General features: G+C 48.4%; 1 protein-coding gene across 1 annotated transcript; it reads right to left on the bottom strand.

Annotated features, from left to right (window-relative positions):
- Nucleotides 1-1,016: 1,016 nt before the first annotated feature.
- Nucleotides 1,017-16,522, bottom strand: LOC109324440 (keratin, type II cytoskeletal cochleal-like). Its single transcript, XM_019556439.1, has 9 exons — nt 15,528-16,522; nt 14,486-14,694; nt 10,230-10,290; nt 8,990-9,085; nt 7,424-7,588; nt 7,172-7,297; nt 5,679-5,899; nt 4,650-4,684; nt 1,017-3,401 (listed from the first exon to the last, which is right to left on the bottom strand). Exons 1-9 carry the CDS (start codon nt 15,936-15,938, stop codon nt 3,217-3,219), a joined length of 1,509 nt encoding a protein of 502 aa, XP_019411984.1. The 5' UTR covers nt 15,939-16,522; the 3' UTR covers nt 1,017-3,216.
- Between the last annotated feature and the right edge of the window lie 652 nt (nt 16,523-17,174).

Here is a 17,174-nt window from a genome sequence, read left to right on the forward strand (position 1 = left end):
TTCCCCAGGATAGAAGTCAGGCTAATGGGCCTGTAGTTAGCCGGATCCACTCTCCTCCCTTTCTTGAAGATCGGCACCACATTGGCAAACGGTAAACCTCATCAGATGCAGTTATTACCAGGGGCTTACCTGAGCTGGCTGGAGTCTACAGGCAGATCCCAAAGCTTTATGAAACTCTTCCTCCAAGGACAGGGATACCCTTGGGAGATGTTGGGTGGTGCTAGGTCTCTTGAGGCATGGAGGATCATTGGGTGTACCTGGGGAGGGGGGCCGGTTGTGGATGCTGTAGGGTATCTGAAGGATGTTTGCTTCTTTAGTGGCAACTGAGTCCTGGATAATCTCAATATATTTGTTTACTGAGAAATAAAGCCCTGGGCCTGGCGAGCGAAGCTCAGGAAGAGTTCAAACAATGGAGCCTTGTTTAGTAGGGCAGGGCAGAGCTTTCCCAGTCTCGTTTAACTTTGCATTTTTCCTGCTCTTTCGTCTGAATAGAAAGGCGGCAGCCTGGGTGCACCTGAGCTCCAATACGCCCGCCGTGCCAAGCAGATGAGGTGACTCCCACCAACCACCTCTGACTAATTTGAAGCCCACCCGAAAGAAGCCTGAGCCCCTGGCGGACTGTGGGAATCCCCAGGCCATTCCTTGCCACAGCTGCAGTGACAAGGCTGTGCAGTACTCATGTCTACAGCGATGCCTTGGTACCCGGGCAACGTTTTGGCCTCTGTTGCTTTCAGCTCCACTCTTCTACAGGAAAGGGCCTGGCAAATGGCTGCCACATCTCACTTGTCCCTGATGCCACTGAAGTAGAAGGCCAAACTCCCACGTACTGCAGAAGGGGCAGGAGCCCGCCCCTTGGACAAGGCTTGGGCAGTTGTACCACAGTCCTGCCTAAGGGGGTTGCACCGAGCAGCGTTTGCAAACAGGCAGGCAGTGGTTACCAGTCCCACGCTTTCCTTTCCCTACTATCAAGGAGTAGAAAGCCACGGAGGAGAAAAGAGACCGTGATGGCAGAGGGGTACACTGGGCAAACTTTATTAAAAGCAGGTGACATGCACACCCCCATACCACAAAGTCAGGAAACATTAACCACAGCAACAATACAGGGAGGATATGGTTGATAATCCAATACAAAAGCTGTGTGTGACTTTTTCTTTCCTCTAAGACAGAGTCAACCAAACAATGGGAATGAACGTTATTTAGCTTGAATGCACTGTGGAAAGACCTAGAGAGCTAGTTGGGCTGCAACAACTGGTTCGCGTAGCAAAACAATGGACCGTGCTCTCTTCTAGCTCTGTGACAGCTAGAAGCACCAAAGAACTGTTTCAATGGTCTCGGCTTCGCTGGAGTTGTTCCCCAGAAAGCATGAAACCACCCCTATTTCTATGCTGAGCAGAGGAACCCGAAGAGAGAATGAGACAATTTCCAGCAGTCCTCCTGACATCCAGGCAGCCAATAAGCTCTTTATGACCTCTTTGTTATAAAGCATCCCAAGATCTCTAGTCCGAATAATATCGTCCACACTGGAGCAAACCCAAGAAAGAGTTGGGATGACAGGGCATTTGCTTTACAAACAACAAGACCAGGTCAGTAATAAAGCAGACCGAGAAAGGAGAGAGAGATTCTGTACCGTAGATTAAGTGTCTAAATGGTAGGTCCCTTGTGCGTCTTACTGCTTGAATCCTTGCAAACCTATTAATGCAAGAGGTGCATGGGTCCTCTTCCTCCTCCTTGCTCCTTTTTGTGACTTTGCTTACGACTAAATTGAAGGCACATTACAAAACTAGACAGGTAACAGGATTGCAGAGACATAGCCAGGGTAGCATAGAGTCGCACTTAGACACCCATGTGCCACTCAAATACCTAATAAGTGGTATGGCATCTGGATCTTCTGACTCAGATCCTCTGCTGATGTCAATGTGCATAACCCCACTGAAGCAAGTGGAGCTGTGCTGATTTATCCTTGCTGTAGATCTGGCCCATCATCTGCTGAATGTGATATAATGCTGTACAGAACAGGACCCGGATTCCCAACCACCCAGGGCCTTGCCACCAGCACTTATGCTTAGGCAAAGCATTTGCAATGTACAAAATATCAGGGTCCACGTTTTCATAAGCACTTTTCCCAAGCATAAATGATAATACAAGGTGCAATACAGGAGTTTTGGGTCCTTCTCCATTTCTCTTTGGGCCTGAGAATCTCCTCCCTTGTTCCAATTTTGCTCTACTGTCCTTAGTCAAGTTATTCAGGATTTGCATCAGCGTGAGGACAGAATCACATTTATTTATTTTTTACAAGCTAATTCAATCCTCCCTTCACTACAATTGCAAAGCAAAATTTCCACTGGGATCTGCATTGAAACGAGAGTAAACCAAGGCTGCTTTTACAATGGTCTCTTGCAAGTGTGGAAATTAATGGAAGCTACTTATTGTTTCTTGATCCTGTGCTTCAGACTGAAACACAGAGTTGCCAATAGAGAGGCCAAGGGTGAGATATATATTCCAAAATTATATGCAATTTTTTGTTGGGGAGGGGGTGGGGGAGAAGAGGGAACATTTCAGTTTTCATAATTTCTTGACCTTCATTTCCATGTGAATTTTTGCATTATAAAAAGCCAGATTTAAATCTGTCTACTAGGTTTTCTATAAGAAATTACTTTAATTCAAAGGAGGATGGTTTAAAGTTTGTTTCTGTTTCAGAAATGTGGGGGAAATCACCACATTTTAGCAAACTTCTCCTTTCTTTCTAAATAAAAACTAGGACCACTTTTGTGTTCATTAAAAGGGGGCTTGAGTTTGCAAAGTAGCTTAAGGGAGTTGGGAACTCAAACCTCCTTCACAGGAAGTTAAGCACCCTACTTTGTTTGACTCCTGTGAAAACCCTCAGCAGATATGTGGGAAAACTCAATACTGAAATGATTTTGCCTTGGGTGAAATTCAGCCTCAAGCAGAGAGGTCATCCAAAGGGTTCAGGAGCATGTAGGGATAGCCTTGCCCTCTGCATGAGGATGAACTTCACCCTAGAGGCTTAGTCAAGCCATGAGTGGCAAAGCTCACTTTGGGTTCAAGAGCTCAGGGTCGAAACTGTGGTTGGGTTGTAGACTGGGATGCATCTTATTGCTCTTTCATTCATCGTTGCAGGGATATTGGAGCCATTTTACCTACTGGGACACAACAAAAACCTCTTTCTTTCAGCCGTGGCGATTTAGCTTCTGCAGCTTATCTGATGCTTGTCCTGCTGCTAGAGGTCGTTGTCATGGAGTATGCTTTCACCGGGCTGGAGCCGCCTCCAGTGCCAAAGCTCAAGGCCCCGCTGCCCATGGTGCCTCCCAGGCCAAAGCTGCCTCCATAGCCGATTCCACCTGCGCTGCTGTATCCACTCCCACCGCTAGAGCTGACCATGGCTACGGGACAAAACCGACGTGATCATCAGTGCCCGGGGGACTGGAACGGATTTCAGCCTCCCCGTGAACAGCGCTTTCTGAACACAGAGTCCAACACTGCTTCTCCAGGGGCAGATACTCACCTTGTGTGAGCAGCAACTTGTTGGCACCGGGCTTTTCAGTGCCAGTGCCCCCAGAAACGATGGGGGAAAAGGTCCTGCAAATTTTCCTGGGATAGGAAAGTCATGTCCCCCTCCCAGCTATAATGAAAATAGCAGTTCAATCAACTACTCCTGCTTTATCACGCACTGATAAATGGAGTCTTCCCACAAAAGAAGCATCTCATCTCTGATCTGTGGGATTTTCCAAGCTGTCTGACCAACCTTTCAATTCTCGCCCTGGTTGTGGTAGAGTAGGCAATCCCTGTGCAAAATCCTACAGGGACGTACTAAAGATAAGCCACAGACTGATTTGCACTTGCAACGAAACCCTATGAGCCTGATTCTCCGTCGTGAAGGCCTCGGCTTACACACTGAAGCTGTCACGTTTTAACTAGAGTGGTACAGCTAAGGTAGTGTAACTCTTTTATAAGAGGGCTTATAGGAGTAGAGCTAATTCCTGGTAAAAGGAAGGCCCCTATATATCATTATAACTGCATGCACGTGAGAGGTGTACTGGTATAAAGGGGGCATTGCATAATCACACTCACGCAGAAACTTTTATACAAGAACAAAACTCAGGAGTGGACAGCTGTACAGCACTCTGGCGTAAGCATTTTGCTGGGCCTGTAACTCATTTTTGCTCACTTTGGGGCCTCGCTAAAGTGTCAGAGGGTGCGTCTACATGAGACACTACTGTGCAGTAGCAATGAGCTACTGCATGATAGCTTCTTGCTACCATGCAGTAACACTGGGGGACGCTAACCGTGACGTGATGCTACTGCACAGTGGTGATGAGCTGCTGCACAGTAGCATCAGGAAAACACCATGCGGGGACACTACTGTGCAGTAACACTGGTTACTGCACAGTCATGTAGGACTTGGTTATGCAAGTCCTAAATGACTGCGCAGTCCATGGCTCATGAAGACACGGCCAAACGTGGCCAAAAAAGAGGCCTTGGTTGAAATAAGAAGCAGGATCTGTAATTCTCAGGGATTCCCTAGAGATCCCTGGGGCATGTCTTTTGGAACTCAGAGGTTTCATTTGCTCTCCATAGAGATAAATACAATAAAATAGTCGTTAGAAATGGCAAATTATAAATCAACTCACAGATGCTGACTTTGTCAGGTCGGTCTCCAGCTAGTCTGTCGGAAAGGAAAAAAAAACAGAGATTACTGGTTAGATATCTGACCAGATACAGTGCCTGGAGGCCTGCAAGGGTGGAGACAATGGAGATGGATGATTCTTGCTTATCAATAATTCACAGGAGACAGCTGGGCCATGAGAACCTTTTGTTGGTTACCTATGACTAGCACAGCCCATCCCACTGCCATTGACTCCCAGGGGAACAGACACAAAGTTTTCCACCAAAACACTTGTATTTTTAATGGAAAATGGCTCCTACACCTTCAAAAAAATCTGTTTCTGTTACAATTTTTCCAGTTTTGGTCAACACCCCATGCACATGTCTGCAACCAAAATGTGACTTTTTTGTTTGTTTTGGTAACTAAAAATGTAAAAATTGACAGTTTTTAAAAAGAAAAAACCCTGAAAATTCTCAAAGGAAAAAAGAAAATCAATGGAAATGAAAAAAAAAAAAGGCCACTTCATTGAATTTTCTCCTGGAAAAATATTAGTCCTCAATCAGCTCTACATGGGAGTTGTACCACTAACATTAATAGGAGCAGACTTCTGAGCTTAAATGAAGCACGTGTGTTGTATGGGTCTGTGCCTGGCTTTGTGGCCAGCAATGTAAGTACACCCCAGCAGACTGGTGTGAGGTACAAGCCAAAGCTTGAGCACCTGTCTGAGCAGGAAAAAGATGTTTCTTTTGCAAAGGATGGGACACTCAGAATGCCAGACCTGCCTCCTCACTTGATTTCTACTGATTTCTAATGTCACTCCTACCTGTGTGCAACACCCCCCCAGTGACAAATGTAACCATTTGGAGCAGGCAGTACTGCACACTTTCTTGGCACATCCATTAAAAACTGTTTGAGGTGATGGGCAATGGAGAATCCAGGTAGTCCATGTAAAAGCTGCTCTGCCTGATGGACCTTAAGAGATCCTTTGCTAGAGGACCCTGGTCTACCTCAGAAGATCCCGCCTTATCATTTTAGGCCTCTGTGTTGCACCCACCTGCTCTCCTCGCCCTCCAGCAGCTTTCGGTAGGTGGCAATCTCGATGTCCAGCGCCAGCTTAACGTTCATGAGATCCTGGTACTCCCGCAGCTGGCGGGCCATGTCCTGCTTGGCTTTCTGCAAGGCGGCCTCCAGCTCATCCTGCTTAGCCTTGGCATCTTTGATGGCCATCTCACCACGCTCCTCAGCCTCAGCAATGGCTGCCTCCAGCTTGGCACGCTAGAGATGCAGGACACAGGACTTGAGCAGGTGTGCACCAGCTCATGGCAGTGACATTTCTAGTCTGTTGTCCATCCCTTCCTCCCTGTATGGCATCCATACGTCCATCCCTCTTTCTCTCTATGGTATACATGGTGTCTGTATGTACCTCTCTGCCTGGGCATTGCCAACACATCCATTATCGTGGTAAAAAAGGACCATTAGAACATTTAAAAAGAATATCCAGGGGTCTTTTTAGAACATCTGTTATTTGACTTTTCCTTAGGACTCTCACCAACTGGAGCTGCAGGAGCAGACCCTGAGCTACTGAGCAATACCTGAAGTCCCAAAGAAAAACCAAAAAAAAAAGACCCTTGTATCATGCCAAACCTGCCTGCCTATTCAGCCATTGTATACCTATGACAACATTTCCTGCCATCTCAGCATGACACGCATCATTAACAGAGTACAAACTATGTAGGAAGAACTTAACACTGAGAACGGCTTTTCAATTCCCATTCATTATTCAAGAAAGCCTTATTTGCTCTGCAGACACCCTGCCCTGAAACCAAATAAACAGCACTGAGTGACTCACAATAGCTTATCTCCCCGCTTTGTGTACAGTCTGGTTATTCACTGCAAATATCCAGCTCTCCCAGGCAACAGTTGAACAATGACTTTTGACATGATTTAAAAGGTCCCTTCAATAAATGGATGAAAACTGCAGTGAAAGGGGAAGGTTAAAAAACAAGCCTGACAGAAGTAGCTGTATATGGGACCTCATCCTGGATGCAGCAAGGGAGATGAGATGTCAGAGGTGGTGAGGAATGGGAATGTCACATCCATCCCTCTAACCCATGCAAGCCTGCTCCACACACTACCAACCTCACCAGAACCTGGGGAAAGGCTCTGACCATCGCTCTTGTTAGAGACCACAGCTTCATCTAGCCCAGCCTTCTGCATCTTGCAATGGCAGAGAGCAGGTAAGTGGGAGAATATGTATGTGAGGCCTATCCAGACTGATCTGTCCTCTGCCCTCTGCATCTGGCATTCAGAGGATGAGGAAGTCCTAATTCTAGGCTGCAGCTCCAACAAATGTCTTTAAGACCCACTGATGGACCTGTCTGCCATGAACCGGTCCAATCCCCAGTTGAACCTGTTTAATGTAACAGCCAGTATGACTCAGTTCCCACTGAAGGCATCTTAAAAAAAGTGTGCAGAGCTTGTGAGTGTGGCTGGACCGACAGCCCTGGAGAGTAGGGCTCCATGGACATTCACAGGGCTACTCCTCACCTGGTTTTTCACATTGTCGATCTCAGACTGCAGTCGCATGATCATGCGATTAGTCTCGGCAATCTCACTCTTGGTGCTGCGCAGGTCGTCTCCGTGTTTCCCAGCAGTGGCTTGCAGTACCTCAAACTGAGATATACAAGGATATAAAGGACCCAGTCAGCATCGCCAACTCGCTGCCTGTTGCCAATCCACTAAGCAGCCTCTCCAGACACCCACAAATGGCAGAAGCTCTCAACACCCAAGATTGCTCACCTTGCTCTGGTACCAGGACTCTGCCTCCGCCCGGCTCCGGTTGGCAATGTCCTCATACTGAGCTTTGACCTCAGCAATGATGCTGTCCAGGTCCAGATTACGGCTGTTGTCCATAGACAGGACCACAGAGGTGTCAGAGATCTGTGTCTGCAGCTCCCGGAGTTCCTGCAAGGTACATCAACGGCCTTGTTTGTTTAGCCTTCTCTTGCCGCACTTTAGAAGGTAATGAGGAGGACAAAAATGGTTTGGGGGCTGGGGGACATGACTTGTGAGGAAAGACCGAGGGAACTGGGCTTATTTAGTCTAGAGAAGAGCAGCCTTAGTGGGGATTTAATAGCAGGCTTCAACTCCCTGCAGGGGGTTGCAAAGAGGATGGAGCTGGGCTGTTTTCAGTGGTGGCAGATGCCAGGGCAAGGAGCAATGGGCTCAAGTTGCAGCAAGGGAAGTTAAGGTTGGATATTAGGAAAAACGTTTTCACTAGGAGGGCAGTAAAGCTCTGTAACAGGTTCCCCAGAGAGGTGGTGGAAGCTCCATCCTTGGAGGTTTTCAAACCCTGGCTAGACAATGCCTTGGATGGGATGATCTAGTTGGGGCTGGTCCTGCTTTGAGCAGGGGCTTGGACTAGATGTGAGCTCCTGAGGTCCCTTCCCACCCTCATTTTCTACGATTCTACGATTCTATGAACATCACAACTCAATAGCTGCTCTCAGCTTCCTCCAGCTCCTCAGCTTTGGTTCCCTGAGAGCAGTGCGATGGAGTTACAAAGATCTGAGAGGAAGCGAAGGCTGGCATCCAAACACCTGCAGAATCCAAGGGTTGGAGTGGCCCCCGGAGCTAAACTCCTGGCTGCAATGAGGTGTCAGTTCCAAATGGTTTCAAAGCTGGGATCCAGGGCTGTGGATCGCACCCATGTTTGCTACCCAGATAGGGCCAAATCCTGCTCCCACAGCCCGAGGATGTAAGGTGGAAGTTTTTTCCTGGTTGGTCTCTCCACCAGCCATGAAACACCAAGCTGGGCTTTTGCAATAAAAATATTTCCGTTTCCAGTGAAAATATTTTGCTCAAAATCAGTATTTTCTGCACAAAATCTCCATTCTCCAACTGCCTCTAAAACAATTGCAATTAAAAACCAAGAAGCAACATGGGGGGAGTTCTTTTAGTGCTTCTGTCTTGTGCCACAGGTGCCTGAATTCACTGCAAACTTGCATTTCATCTGTGTTCCCCACATTCAGCTGCTAGGGTAGCCACAGACTTTACTTTAAGACACCATGGTTCAAATAGCGTTGCTGGGGCTTCATTCAAAGAAACAGACCCTCACACCCTCCAGAACCTCCTTTGTGTATAAAAAGAGCCTGTTTCTACTCTTTACTGTCCAAGAAGTGAGAGAAAAAATTAGATCTATACCCATCCATCCACCTACCCATCCACAGGGTTCACGTGACATACCATAACATCCAATAACACCCCCCATCTCCTGGGAAACTGCAATTGTTTTAGCCATCACCAAAATAGATACCCACTCATCAATAAAGCCAGTCTATTTGGCAAAGATGGAAAGGTCCTTACTGCTTCATAGAGGGACCTCAGGAAGTTGATCTCGTCGGTCAAGGCATCCACCTTGGCCTCCAGCTCCACCTTGTTCATGTAGGCACCATCGACATCCTAAGGGAATGAAACGAGATCTTGGTTGGCTTCAAGAGGGCACATGGGTGCTCAGTGGCTGCGAAGCAAGCTGCTTAGCCAGGTTTTAGGGAAGGATCTGGCTGCCTCTGTTCAAGCATCCTTTCATTTCAAAATCAGCACTAACTCCTCACTTTGAAAGTCTTCTGGACTTTCTGAAATCCATGGTGCCAGGTTCTACCATTTTATAATATATAGCGCCATACCTCTTACAGTGTGCCAGCATCCTGTGATGAATAAGGCACTCTACTGGGACTCTGGACTTCTGGGGTCTCATTCTGGCTCTGCCATGACCTGCCATTTGGCCTTACAAAAGACATTTTTCTCACTACACCCTCCTCTTATTCAGATGGCATCTTTCTGGGGACAGGTATTCTCGCATGCGGTATATGTACACCTTACCCTCCCTTTACAATGGAAAGGTCCCTGAAGGGTAATTCTGAGAATCCAGTCCAACAAGTATTGCTGGAGAACGGCACTATGGGTACTCCTCGCTTAACACCATAGTTACATTCTTGAAAAATGTGACTTTAAATGAAACGACGTGAAGCGAATCCAGTTATGTCACAGTAGTTCCCTGCTAGCAGGTGGTGGCCAAACAACATTATAACCGAACATTGGGTTACTTTAAACAAGTATGTTCTCTAACAGATCAGTGACATAATAACGCAGCCATGTTAACTGGGATGACATTAAGTGGGGAGTACCTGTATAATGGTGCATCTTCACTGGGTCAGGGGTAGGCAAAATATGGCCCGCGGGCCGAATGCGGCCCACCCAGCCATTTTATCCAGCCCCTAAAAAATTTAGAAAATTAATATTTATCTGCCTCTGGATGCCTGACATGTGGCCCTCGGTGGCTTGCCAAAACTCAGTAAGCAGCCCTCTGCCTGAAATAATTGCCCGCCCCGATTTAGACACATGTTAGGTAGCATGAGATAAAAATCCAACTGAACTCAAAGCACTCCATATTTAGGAAGTCTAATCAGTTCAATGACAGCGGATCTACACCTCCTGTCTTGAGATAAGGACCTGCCTTTCTTTTTCCTGGCTAAAGCCGCAGGCCTCAGCTTCCAAGAGGCTTGAAAAACCAGTGTCTGCAGCATCACAGGATCCAGCCACTCACCTTCTTGAGCACCACAAACTCGTTCTCCGCTGTTGTGCGTCTGTTGATCTCATCTTCGTATCTGGTTGTGCGGGGGAAAAAAGATGAGATGCCAAGTTAGATGCCACTAACTAAGTTGGTTGATTTATTATCATGTTTCTTTTTGCAAATCAGCTATGAGCAGCTTATGCTCCCCCTCCCAGGTGCTTGTCCAATGTGAAATCATCATTTCAGCAAAGAAACCCTGGCATCCCTCTCAACTGGTGTAAATCAGCGATGGGACTGATCCTTAGCCCACCCAGACAGTTCAGCACACATGATGCCTTTCAGAAACCCAAGCTACGCACTGCTGTTTATTTTGATTGGATGCCTAAGCCATGAGGATGTTTTGCATCCTGCTCGGATGGGTGTAACTCAGATGCAGATAAGCAGAATTGCTCATTCATAATTCTCTTTCCACCATTGTTCTCCCGTGTTTTTTTCTTCCAGGCATATTGCAGCCTTGGGTACTAGTTCACTGCGGAAGGCAAATGCAAGTGCAAGAAGAGGTGTGCGCTGTTCCCCCTAAATCCATCTAAAAACCCACTTGAGGAATTCTTTTTTGGAGCACTTGCCCATTATGATTGCATGCACCTTTAACCCAGGATTTCAGTGCCTTGTGCAGATGCGCATTAAGCTAGTGGGACCCAAGCAAATATAACTCATTCCACGGAGAAACAGAGAAAGCTGTGCCTCCGAGTTTCAAGTGGGCTCCATGTTAGGGGAAGTCAGCTTCACACGGGCCACCCTTGGGCATAATGGACAAGATCTTCAGCTGCCGTGAACCGGCACGGTCTCAGAGACTTCAGTAGAGCCACATCAGTTTAAACCCCCTGAAGGTCTGATTCCCAGGGCTTGACCCCTAACTGCAATGGAAAAGAGCAATGGGACATGGGAAATACAGATCGGTGCAAGTCACTTGCCTGACAGAGAGGAGGAAAAGTGGAAAGCTTCCAAGCCAGTGACTTAAATCCTCCGCAAAACCCCGCTAAGGCTTTTCATACCGGCTGAGTGGCGCCAAACGCCATCAGGAAAGCAGAAGCCATTTCCTCTAGCTTTGTGAGAGCTTTTGGAGTCACAATATCTGCTCGGATGACTTGCATGGCCACTGCGGTTCGCGGGCAACCCGCTGGTTTCCAACAGGCTTGGGAGCCCTGCGATTCCAGCGACCTGCGGCTCACGGAAAATGGACACCGTGTCGACTCCCAGCAACACAGGAGCTGGTGCTGCACGAAGGGCTGCATTACCTGATGTTTAAATCATCCCACTGCACAGGCAGCATGTGTAAGAGATGAGAAAAGGGACCGAGTCTATGCTCTTCTCCACAGGCTCAGTATGACAGGAGTGAACAGGTGTCAGGGAACAGATTCAGCAGTGACCTGCCCCACTCTAAGGAAAGGCCTTGTCCAAGTGACTGCGTGCTAAGAGGTGGCGAATTTGCATCTACCGCACCCTATCTCCCAGGGCATCTTCTCCCAGTGTTTTTAGAAAGCGCAAGTCACTAACTTCAGTTTGAAAGCAGAATAAGTTTCCCTGACCTTAGGACACAGGCAGGCTGGCCACATGCAGAGTGCAGGGTAAACCCGCACCCCAGCTGCCTGTGCAGGCACTTGGACCATCCCAAATGTAATTTTGCTCCCAAATTAAGTGTACCTAGGACTTGATCCTAAGCTTGCCCATTGAAAACAGCAGCAGCTCGGGGGAGGTGGGCAGAGTACTACTGCTGTCAGGGAAGAATTGGGCCCGTGGGGATTTTGATGCTTCTAAACCACTTAGGGCCACATTCTTGTCAACACCCAGGTCATTTTACATAATTCTGTCCCTGAAAAGCGGCTGGAAATTAAATTACATGTATGAACACCAAGGCCATTTTGCATTATTCTGTCCCTGAAAAGCACCTGGAAATTAAATGACATGTATGCTCAACAGAGGCTACTTTGCCCTGCCAGAGGATTGAGGTCCTTGTGCTTGATTCTCCACTGCCCATGCACCAGGTCTTTCCACCCAGACTGGATTGCTGCAACGTGGAGCAGAACACAGGCCATACCCTCAGCAGGTACAAAGCATCACAGCTCAATGCAGCAACACTGACTGATGCCAGCTGAGGTCCTGCCCTGCCCTGCCCAGGTACCGTCTAGGGTTGTACAAGGCACCCGTCCACCCAGAGGACAATGCAGGACCCCACCTAAGATGGATTGATCCTTTCAGCTGAATGCCACCTTCCTAGACCCGTACGGGGATTACTAGTCATTGACTTTTCTCCTGGCACACCCTAGAGTTTATCTGCTGTATTTGTTCTCAGTTCCTGCCTCCTCCAGTTTGCCAGCTCATATATTTTTCCAAGGTTCCCCTCTGCAGCTGGGTGTGTCCTAGAGTGAAAGGGGCACAGGGTGGGTTGTATTAGCCTTTCCAAGCGGGTTGATTGAGGCACCGAAACCCCTTGTCAGAGATCCCAACTTTGCTCTAGTTTTTCCCTGGGCATGTTTTAGCGATGGGTGTGAGTACGGGGCAGCACCCAGGCTGTGGATGCATGGTGCAGTGCCATGCAGAGCACTGGGCCGAGTACGGGGCACCTGATTTCTATCCCTGGCTGCACTATTTGCTTACTGGGTAAACCTGGGGTGAGGCACATTCCTGCCTCTGGCCCTCACTCCGCCCTCCCCACCCTTCTGCAAAATGCTCGCCGTCTCCTGTATAAAAGTGCTTTGAAGTCAAATCCTGAATAGCTACATACAAGGCGGAAGCATTAGTCCACATTGCCCCCCGCCGCAATGCGTTTTTGACACAATACATTGACTTCCCACTTGCTGCTCCACCACCCCTGCCTTTATCTCTTTGCCAGATATTCAGAAAAGGAACCGTTAGATAAAAAAAAAGGAAGTTGCAGAGTCTGATCTCAGTTACTAAGACCTGTGTCACTCCCTCGACTAAAGTTTACTTTGGGTTTATCCTGGGGTAACCATAGAGATACTGGTATCTCGGTGTTTTTCTTTTATATGAGAGAGCAATGCAGGATAAATCATTAACTATTTGCTAGCATGCATCTATGAATGGGGACAATCCTTAGTCAAAATGCCTCCTGAAGTCAGTGGGAAGTAAAGGTTGCAGAATTCAGCCACTGTGTTACTAACATCTGATTTGAATTTAGGTTCCTAGCCAAATGTAACACCTGTATTCGGAGACCTAAAAGCCAAGTGATAAGAGTGTTTCACATTTCTAGTACTGCCCTTCATAAGCTCCTTACAGGTTTTGACTCTGCTTTTGAAGATAGAGGAGTAGAGATAAGGAATGACTGGCCCAGAGTAAATGAATGAGTCAGGAGCAAGGCTGGGAAGGGACCCCAGAAACCTACTCTGAACACATTGTGTTCAGACAGCTACAGTGAAGATTGCTTTGGCTCTCAGAAATAAAACAGGCCCAGCTGTGCCTTTGATGCATCCTTTCAAATACTGAGTACAAAGAGAAGTGAATCATATCTGTGCAGAGATAAGAGGAGCTGGAAAAAGTTGTTGGAAATGCACTTCCGCAGCAATCAGAACAGTCTAACGGAGTGCGTTCATTCCAACAAAAAGGGTATCTGGGAACTGCTGAGACACTTTAGCACCTCTTATTGCTAGCTTTAATTTAATTGTAGCTTTTCAGCTCTTTTATGCTGCCTGTTACATTTTGGCAGGATTGAAACGGGTCACTGTTTTTGCAACTCGATTGTTTTCCAGAATTTTTTTTTTGCCAGGGGGGAACTGAATTTTCAACATTTTGGTTCTGGACTGAAAATTAAAAGTCCGAATGTCTCACAAAAAAATTCCAGTTTCTGACAGTAGTGTACAGGCCCTGTCTACAAATACAAGTTACAGCCTATCCACTTTTTCTTGTGGAGAATGCCCTCCCCCATTTCCATCTATTAATGAAGTTGAATAATCAGCTAAAGTTCAGCCAGTGGCCACTGGGCTAGAAATATCCTAGATGAGCCTAACAGCAATGTATTTGCATATGGAAATACATGAAAATCCACCTTTTCCTAGCTTTGGCAGGGTGGTGACACTGGAAACCTGTAGGATGCTTCGTCCACAAATAACAGGGATTAATTACTGGGTGGCCTACGGCCCCTTGCGAAGGGTCATCCCAGCTCAGCCCCCCTGGCTAAAAGGCAGCACCTGCAGAAGAGCAAAAGACCTCCCGGCGGAGATGCCAGAGAACCTGTGGGGCTCAGCAAACCGTTAGACAAGATTATACGTTACTTGTTCTTGAAATCCTCAACAAGATCCTGCATGTTCTTCAGCTCGCCCTCCAGACGCCCTTTGTCGTTCATCAGCCCATCCAGCTGCCGCCGGAGGTTGTTGATGTATGCCTCAAAGAGGGGAGCAATGTTGCTCCGGGCCGTCTTTTGGTCTTGCAGGAGGCTCCACTTGGTTTCCAGCATCTTATTTTGCTGCTCTAGGAATCGGACCTGAAAGGCAGCGAGGGAAGGGAGCCCGTCAGTCACCCAGCTACAGCGGCACAAAGACTCTGTCTCATAAAAAGGTGTTGTGCTTGGTAGGCAAAAGCACTTGAAAAATTCGGATCACTCAGGAAAGGATCCTAGCTCTGGATAGGAGGCAAAGCCCAGGCTGCAATCTTACAGCTAGAGGGCCACCCCCAAAATGCAGCTTTTTATTACTTAACAGAGGGTCACATTTTGCTCCAGCACCTATTAGGGCAAATCTTCTTCCCTGAACCCAGGCCAGCTGCATTGTATCTGCCATGATCTGAACACGTTGCACTTCATATAAAAAACACCAGCTTGGCTGCAAAGCCAAATTTTGCCAACAACCCCTGGGTCAGATGTTCCCCTGGTGCAAAAGCTGCCTCGTGGCATGGGCATGGCTCCACTGAAGACAGTGGAGCAGCACTGATTTACACTAGTAATTTCTTAATGGGGCAACCCCACACCCACCTTGCCCCACCCTGAGCTTGGTGTTGGTGGACTCAGGTCCAGATCAGTCCCAAAACCCAACCAGCATCGCACCCCAAACCACCGGCAGTTATATAGCTTGGTTGGTACCAGCTTATTCTGTAGGAAGGAAGCCCTGTGGCTTTAATCACAAGAAACCTTTGCTGAAGTCAACCTGGGCAAAGCATTCAATAAAAGCCATAAGATTCACCCCAATTTAACTGGCAATATTCTTTTTCAGCCCAATTAACAGAAGTCAGTGGAAAGTTTCCCATTGACCTCGCTGGGGCTTAAATCAAGACCTCCCTTCAGAAGCATCAAGGGTGTGGTCACCTCTTCCCATGTCTCACCTTGTCAATGAAGGAGGCGAATTTGTTGTTGAGGGTCTTGATCTGCTCCTTCTCCTCCTGCCGCACCTTCTGCATGGTGGGGTCAATCTCCAGGTTGAGGGGCGCCAGGAGGTTCGGGTTGATGGTGACCTCTTGGATGCCGCCAGATCGCAACCCAATGCCCAGCCCAGCATTGAGGTTACCGCCATATCCAAATCCAGAGCGGACGCTGTAAGAGCTGCCACGTACGATCGGGGACTCTCTCTTGCTGCTAGAGCCTAGGCTATAGAGACTGGAGCTGCCAAAGCCGTCTGCCCTTCCCACGCCAGCACCCCCTCCCACACCACGGGATGAGGAGACGGTGCTGACTCGGACCTGGCTAATCCCTGGCATAGCCGCAGAGCGGGAGCTAAAAGTCACGGAGCGAGACATGGCTATTCAGCTGGGGTCTGTGCTTTCCCCAACCTCGAGGAAAAGCTCAGGAAAGTGGTGCTGGAGAGGAGGAGAGTGAGTGGAGTCCCTCTGAGGCTCCCAGCTGGAACTTCCTCTCCTTTTATCTACTACAAGAGCTGGGCTTGGCTTGAGGGCAGAGACGGGGATCAGTTTACCGGGAGTGCTGGGAGTGTCTGGCTGCAGGCCCACTGTATTCAACCTGCTGAACTCGGGGGCGGGGGTGAGGGGAGTGGAAAACACACCCATGAAACAATATCACCGCCTGGCCAGCAGCTTGCAGTGGGCTCTTACCAGCCTCCGAGGCTCTGCAGCGGCTTTAGCTCCTGCCTGGTTTAGTGTTTGCACCTCAGCCGTGATTGATTCATTCCTGTGGGTTCCAGCAAGGAAGCAAACAAAACGGTGCATGAGGCAGGCTCCCTTGCCCGGCGTCCAGAGCAGAGCGCGCCTGAGTCTCACCGACACGGAGAGCCCTGGGCGCTGCATCAGGGGCTGTCAAAGGAGACCAAACCTTTGCTGCCAGCCTTAAATTTCCCCCAGTGGCCTTTATAGTGCCCGAGTGGGAGAAGGGGCCTTAATGTAAGCCAGAATCCTGCCCAGTTGCACATACGAACCACTGCAACACCCCCCCTCCACACACACACACACACACACACACACACACACACACACACACACTGCATAAATATAATGGAGCAGAACATAATTATGCAGTGCAAGGGCGATAAGCAATGATACCCAGGAAAACCTGGTAGCAGGCGAGACACTACTTTGATTGTTGCCGAAACCACCTGATGAGGCAGCAGGTAAATTGTTTTCAAGGCTAACCCCCCACCCCAATGCACAATAAGGGCTGAGATAAAGGGCACCACCCTTCTGTGCTCCTTGCCCTGCCATTTGGTTGTCAGGCTTCTGGAGGGCAGGGGAAAGAAAGAAAGCAGACGTTTTGGAGGCAGCACGCTTCAAATATGTGCCTGCTTCTCGGTGGGGAATGTGGGAGGCGGCCGGAGTGGATTCCAGCTTTTGCAAGGGAGAGTCTCCTTTTCAAGTGTGCAGGGGAAGGGGCATGAAGCACAGCGGGCTTGATTCTTCCCTGTTCTGCGCGCAGACCTCCAGCGGGCTAGAAAAAGTAGCTGAGTGTAAACAGGGGCTGGCGAACATGTGCTAGCTCAGCCCTGCCTCGGCTGGGTCTCCTGGTTAGTGTGGATGCAGGGCCTG

Source organism: Crocodylus porosus, unplaced genomic scaffold (assembly GCF_001723895.1).
Source record: "Crocodylus porosus isolate Cpor-Errol unplaced genomic scaffold, CroPor_comp1, whole genome shotgun sequence".
NCBI lineage: Eukaryota > Metazoa > Chordata > Crocodylia > Crocodylidae > Crocodylus > Crocodylus porosus.

Excerpts from the sequence above, each read along its gene's own strand:
- LOC109324440 (XM_019556439.1), bottom strand. The coding sequence starts at position 15,938 with ATGTCTCGCTCCGTGACTTTTAGCTCCCGCTCTGCGGCTATGCCAGGG. Across the intron at positions 9,086-10,229 it reads AGTTTGTGGTGCTCAAGAAG|GATGTCGATGGTGCCTACAT; the intron begins GTGAGTGGCTGG and ends TCATTCCCTTAG. Across the intron at positions 4,685-5,678 it reads CTGGAGGGCGAGGAGAGCAG|ACTAGCTGGAGACCGACCTG; the intron begins GTGGGTGCAACA and ends CCTTTCCGACAG.